This window comes from Toxorhynchites rutilus, chromosome 3 (genome assembly GCF_029784135.1).
Source record: "Toxorhynchites rutilus septentrionalis strain SRP chromosome 3, ASM2978413v1, whole genome shotgun sequence".
In the NCBI taxonomy this organism is placed as follows: Eukaryota; Metazoa; Arthropoda; class Insecta; order Diptera; family Culicidae; genus Toxorhynchites; species Toxorhynchites rutilus.
This window is the reverse complement of record NC_073746.1, coordinates 211221678-211228834: the sequence shown is the minus strand read 5'-3', so window position 1 is coordinate 211228834 and position 7157 is coordinate 211221678. Positions and strand designations below refer to the sequence as shown.

The following is a 7157-nucleotide window of genomic DNA, read 5'->3' as shown; positions in this document are numbered from 1 at the left end:
CAGCAGCTGGCTGAAGCAGCCATGTCCAGACAGGAACTGTGTCAGGTGAAAATTCACCTCTCCGTGTTTCCTGTTCCTAGTTCCTAGGTTGATAGAACCGGTATGAGCCCATACGTCCACTTGCCTTTCACCGCCGTGTCCCATTCCTGATACCACTCCAATAGTGATGCTGCTCTCTCTGTTATCCGGATACCACAGGTTTTTTTCCGTATATAGCACTCGCCGTCTTCCAGAAGGGTGATGTCAATCGGGATCATGTCGGCGTTAACGCACACTGCTTCCATCGAGATCGTCCTATATGCGCTAGCGACTCGCATTGTCATGGGCCGAAACATACGGTCCAGTTTTCTACGATTCCGATGGATTTCAAGAGCCGCAGACCAGACTGGCGCTCCGTACCGCAGTATTGACGAGGATACAGTAGCTTTTTTTAATCCAGAATATATATTTTGTAAATATAAATGGCGTCAGCCTGACGGGGCCGGGAGTTTAATATTTCGACAATGTTTGCCTTACAACTATGTTATTAATATGTAACCGATTACTCGCGGTTGGCTCGAGGTTAGTATTACAAGTGTTCTCATAATTGGGATGTTGCAGTCTGCAATGCTCTGTACGTATGCCCGACTCGGGACTCTTCCTATTGGGATGCAGCTGACCATTAATCAACAACGCCCCCTAGTGTGTACCCCATGCGTGGTGCGTCTTGATACAATACATATACAGATACAGTAGCTAGAAGACGTCTTTTGCTACTACAGGGGCCATCGTTGTTCGGCATTATCCTCGCTATAGCACTGATGGACGTTTCTGCTCTCTAGCAGTTGTAGTCGACGTGGTTCGTACGGAAAAGCAAATTCATTCGTAAGTGGTAAATTTTAATTATTGAAATAATTACACTGAGAGGGTTGAAATAGACAGTCACATCTTTAATCACGTCCTATGCATGATAGAAAGTGAAGGACAAAATATTGAACTCTTTTTTATATTGCTTTCTCTTCTTATTCTATATCAGTTACTGGACGCACAAACACTGAGAGAGAGGTGAAATTATTCCTCTCGCAAGCGATAAACCTCTACGTTTCGTATGTTATGAACCTGTCCATATTAAACCCCCCCAACCCCCCCACTACATGTCCATTATACCCGCACCGATAAAAATGATTCAACTTTTCGGCTTGTTTTAGTTTCAGTAAAAAACATGGAAAAACACATTTTTATAAAACATTTGGCCATTTATTTCGAAAACCAGTATATTGAACTGAAAGAAACTGCTTTTAAATTTTTGAAAACAGGAGTTTCCAAAGATACAATTGAAGTTTTCCTTAATATGTCCGTCTTACCCCCATCTCCCCTATCAAACATGCAAGGTACGCTCTGAGTATAACTGCTCTCTCCCGATTTTCCTTTCTACTCTAGAGGCGAATGAACTGAAAAGTTTAAAGCCTCTTTAATCCAACATCATCATCATCATCATCCTTTCTATCATTCTTTGTGTGGACACCGACTGGACAACATCGTTGCTGGACGAGCTGGACGGCGAGGGATCGAGTGCCTTTCTCAAGGCAAGAGGGCGGAGGTGGTAGCGCTGGAGTAGAGTAGAGTTTTCAAAGTGCCTTTCTCAAGGCTAGAGACGAATGAACTGCAAAAGTTTAAAGTCTCTATAATACAAGACCTTCCTTCCTTCCTTCCTTCCTTTCTATCGTGGAGAGAGAATACAAAGGAAATACTAGAATTTCCGATGACTTTTTGTTCTTCCAAAATGTGTAATTAAGTTCTTCCAAAATGTATAATCTCCCATAAAGCCGATCTGCCTTTTTGACACACCATGGTCAATCTCCGTACATTTCGTCAGTCGGTTGAGGATAATCCTCTCCAAGAGTTTTCCGAGTGTATCTAGTAGGCTAATAGGCCTATATGATGTTGATACTCCCGGGGGATTTGTTTAGGGAAGTAACCATCGTTCAGATATTTCTGTGACACTGTCCTATTTGGAAACGCATGTAACGCTGCTTTCAAGGACACATTGGGGATTTCGTCGGGACAGAAGGCTTTTCGCCACTGCTACCAGTTCCTCGTTGGAGACTCGTGAACGTTCAGCAGCATTAACTCCGTACGGTGTGGGTGGCCAAGTCGTTGGATCATGCCTCGGGAATAATCTCTCCACAATGACCTTCAGCTTCTCGGGACACGAGTCGACGGGCGTTAATGGACCTCTACTCCTCGTTATCACAATTTGCTATGTTTACTTGTGTATCACTCTGACTGAACAAAAAATAGTTTCCAGAGACTTGATACACTATGACTGAACAATTTAATGTACGTTTATTCAGCACGCAGTCGACATGGATTTTAGACTGTATAATTTGCTCCACTAAACCTATAGGGGAGAGGGGGCACATTCGGACACTTTTTTCCTTTGTGTGTGTTAGAGTTGTGCGTTGATGTGATTACGAATGGTTTATTAGAATTTTTTAAGTTTGTCTTTTTGTCCGAATGTGCCCCTGGAGCACTTTCGCAATCTCTCATGCTGGATCGAGTTAGGTTATTACGTGGACTGTTCGTGGAGATGAACGTGTGAGACACACTAAATTAGCGCATTTTAGTTCGCGAATTCTGAAAAATTACCGGCATGGGCGGCAAATATTAAGATAGGTCCGAAAATGGGAATTCGGACCTGGACCGGGGATCATAATGGCAATGACCGGGTCAACCTCTCGACGACCAGGATTGTAAAAAGGTATAAAGGGACTTGAAAAGAAATAAAGTAAAAGGTGCGATCGTGCGTTAACCGCGAGTGCTCGCGAAAAAAAAGTACGGGAGTTCGCTATTTCCCGATAACGACGAATAAAGCTTGGAGAACCGTCCTTTCTACAACCAGAACTTCGAGTCGTCGCAACCCAGCTTCCAGGTGAGTGTAGGTTTAGAAAGTGGGTGGTAAGGCAACGTAGCCAAACGCGAGGTTTTTCCCCACGCAAATAATAAAGCTAACGCCGACCCTGAGGCATTTTTAAGGGAGTTTCGTTCGTGCCATCGAGCACCGAGACCCGCAGTTACAGAAGCATTAAAAATCGGTGCATCTATGACTGCAAGGTCGTGTATAGAAATAGTTTTTCCAGCATGGTTCAGTAGCCAATCGTTCTAGGCAACTGAGAGCTTTTGCTTGAAAGGGTCCATAACTGAAACATCCAGCGATTGTAATTTTGTGTGAAAATGTCAAAAACGTCACTCGAGAATGACTTGTCATAAGATAACAATTTATATACAGATTGCAAAAAAAACATCGCATATTGAACAGTCAACAGACTTTCGATTTTCTAAAAGAAATCAGTGATGTAGATATGCCCAAGATTATGGAGTAGTTGAGCAGTTAAACAAAATGACAAATGTATCACGAAATTTCATTGCTTTATTCCTGTAGATGAAAATAAAATCACAGCTAAAAGGTTTTCAAATTCAATAGATGATCCCAAAATCTTCAAAAAGCTAGATAAAAAGAAAAAATAGGAAAGATATGATGATGGGATCTCTTAGAATATAAGTTAACATGTACATTTTATAAGATCAGATCAATAGAAATGAATTTCATGTCATAAAATGTCATAATGTCATCACATTTGATTTGAAATAAAGACCTCTAAAACACTTATTGAACATTCTTGTTTTTATTACTTTTTTTTTCTTTTGTGTTGAAAAAAGAAATAAACTTAATATCAATCAAATATTGAAAAAGTTTTGCGACCAAATAAAAAATCTGTCATTTTATATGTTATAGGATCATATGTGTAAACTCCATATTTTGCATAGGTAAGTGACGTACAAAATGAGACATTGAACTTATCAGAAATGCCGCGAATATTGTGAAAAAAAAACAGCGATAACAGACGAGAACGTGTTCTCCAGAAAATAAAATTGTTAACTTATCAGTAAATACGTGAATTAGCACTATGCATCCCGGTTACGGTGTTGCGTAATCGAAAGATTAAATCTCTTTGATTACTAATACTGAAGTTGGATGGTCGGGTCCAATCCGTTCACTGTATGATTTACCACGAAACACGAACTCCCCATGTGGCACTTCATTCACTTGTTTGAATCCATTTTTCGTACCAACTTTCTGCGAGATTCTCGATGTGAACAGAGAGGAAACTAGTTCAGGCCGTTTGTGTTTGGATTCATTTGCTTCACCGTTCTTCAAACTTCTCGCAAGTTCGACTGAACATTCAACTAGTTTGGTTCCAACGCCTTTACCTTCGAAATCGGGTACCGTTGCTAAAAACATTATCTCAAGTAGACAATTTATATTGAATTTTTTAAACAGATCAACTTTAGAGTCCATCGTTATCATGTATTGCATAAGGTTTTTGGAGCATTCTGAGATACAGTGATTATCACGAAACGATTCAAAGTAATTGGCGTCATCGGGTGCACTGGGCGTCTGGGGGGAGAATCGAGAAAATTTTGTTAAACTAAATTTGCTAAATAGATGCGGAATGGCATCAGATTATTTTCATTACCTGTAGCACATTGAAGGAAACGCCGACAATTTCATTGCTAGGCACATGTCTCGCTATCAGGGACGTCCCGCTGCGAGCAACATCTAAGCAGAGTTGCTCTAAATCCTTCTGAGCTTGGGGATCAATATTAACCTCTGAACCAATGCAAACTGCTTCATGAACAAAGAAGGATTTCCGCAGGACATTCAACGACCGTTCCCGATACTGTTCATCATAGTAAATTATTTCCACTTCGTCGTTGCAACATTTTCCCCAGATCGATCGAACCATTCCTATACCGTTCGGCTGGCGAAATGAAGCTTTCGCTGTTTCCCGAGCAACAACACAAAAGCGACTGATCGTTATTGACCTACAAGTGGAGAACTTATCTGTTCAACACATGATTACGGAGGTATTTGTGCAAATATACGCAGCTCTCACATAGATGAACAAAAACATTGTAATTCTGTGGTAGATCTCAAAGCATGTTAGCAATGGAAAGCTTAACAGATGGGCGTCCTTTGATGATACCTTTGATAACATGTAACTCAATTGCAAAATAAAAAGAGGTTATATAATATGTAATGGTTTACCTATGATTTCAGCAATAGAAAAGATTGCCGAGGGCTGCACCCAGAGCCCCACAATTTTTTAATTCTGATATAATGATTTATTAGATGTCTCGAATCTGATGAGTCAGAATTTCAATTCTTGTTTTTAGAACATTTTTCCATAATTGGAAACAAGTTAAACATACGCTCAGGATTAATGTTTGCTTTCCCTCTTGAAGTCGGTTCAGTTAAAACTTAAATTAAGTAAACAACTCTATTTCGGAATAGTTTTGATTTATTTTTTTAAAATAATAGCTAAACATTTTCAAATCGAATCGCTTTCTGGCCCTCTGGACGAAACTTTGCGGAACAGTTTTCATTGGTCGCTTAAAACGAGCAATCACCGCTTTTTTTGTGCGTTATTCCTGGTTTTCGTCCTGCTCCGGGCTTGTGGTCCACTGTCATCCGTTCCTGATACCTTTGGAGGACCCTTGAGATGGTGGAATGACGTATATAAATCAATTTTTCCAATGCGGTAACCCCAGGTGGGTGACGTCTTTAGAGAACCCCCATTGAACTGACAGGAGCCAACATATCGGGTATCCCACTGACATTTTCCCTTTGTTTTCATATGAATTGGGTATCCCACTGACAGTTCTGCTTGAGATTTTGCTAACGATCCTAGTATCAATCATAGCACCCGGCTGGGTAACCCAGAATGTTGGTGAACAAAATCTTTTCGCGAACGGTTATGCGGGCGCTACACGATTCGTCCAACGTTTCACTCGAATGTTGGACTCAAACATTTGACTCGATGAATCGACAAATGTTGTGACGAATGTGCTGCTACACGGTGAAGTGAATGTTCGATTCAATGCAATCGGTTCAAACAATCGGCGAGTATTTGGATCGAATGTTTATTGTTTTTATTTACCATTAAAAACGTTAGGAAACTGGATGACAATGCGAGTATTGAAATTGCTGCCGTAGCAATTGTACTGATATCGGGCTGTAAATTAAAAATGGTTGAAATCAACATTATTAAAATGCAATATTTTGCCGAATATTTTGAATTTTATGAATCAATTTCATAGTTATTTTATGAATCAATTTCATAGTTCCTTCATCTAAAATTTGTAAACAAACTAATCTGTCAAAGATAGATTCGGACGAATCGTGTAGCGGTGTATCGAATGTCATCGAGTGTCGAATCAACGAATGACAAAAATCCTTTGACTCGTGCCACTCGCGTTGGAAGGTAATCCACAACGAACGGATTACCTTCCAACGCGAATATTCGACACTCGACATTGGAGGTTCGTAGCTCGTCAGTCGACTACACGATGCGTCGAATCATCGAGCGTCCAGCATTCGAGGGTGTTCGTAGCATCGTGTAGCGCTGGCTTTAGTTGATTATCTTCCATCTCGACCGGAATCTCACTGACAACTGCAAACCTGAGCGGATGGGAACAAACACTCAAAGAGAAACTAGGCAAAATTTGGTCAAATATGAAAATAGTGACACAAGTCTGAAAGTGTTGCAATAATTATCGACGCACCCTTTTCTATTTAAAAAAGACATATATGTTGGAGCAATTTCATCGCACAACTTCTTCATCTTTGCAAATTCCTTATTCATCTAACCACTGAAGGTTGATCATGTAAAAATATGAACACAAAAATGTTGTTGGGGTTTTAAAATACGTTTTATTTCCATAATTCAATGTAACAAGTACATTATAGAATTATGATTATTTGAAGACCATGTTTTCAGTTTTCCTTCATAAACCATTTTTCGAAAATTCCTGAATTTGCTGGCTCATGGTCCCAGAAACAACAATAGTTTCGTTTTTAATCCATAATTGCAGATTGCTTGTCAGATTAGAACATTTTCGGAGATTTTTGACTTTTTCTTGATTTTACTTTACTCTACCGGTCAACCGAAATATAAAATTCCTAAACAGGAATATGATTTAAAAGCGCTCATTTGCCTCCAAGTTTTGCGGTCCGGCACAATCGGTCTATTAACCACCATTGACACCATGGCACATCATGAATGGACACAAACAAAGAGGACGGATCAGACATTCGATTTATGCTGAATATGGAG

At 40.0% G+C, this 7157-nt stretch overlaps 1 protein-coding gene across 1 annotated transcript; it reads right to left on the bottom strand.

The window, feature by feature from the left end:
- Nucleotides 1-3641: 3641 nt before the first annotated feature.
- On the bottom strand, nucleotides 3642-4861 carry LOC129780529 (uncharacterized). Its single transcript, XM_055788888.1, has 2 exons — nucleotides 4518-4861; nucleotides 3642-4438 (listed from the first exon to the last, which is right to left on the bottom strand). Exons 1-2 carry the CDS (start codon nucleotides 4785-4787, stop codon nucleotides 3983-3985), a joined length of 726 nt encoding a protein of 241 aa, XP_055644863.1. The 5' UTR covers nucleotides 4788-4861; the 3' UTR covers nucleotides 3642-3982.
- Between the last annotated feature and the right edge of the window lie 2296 nt (nucleotides 4862-7157).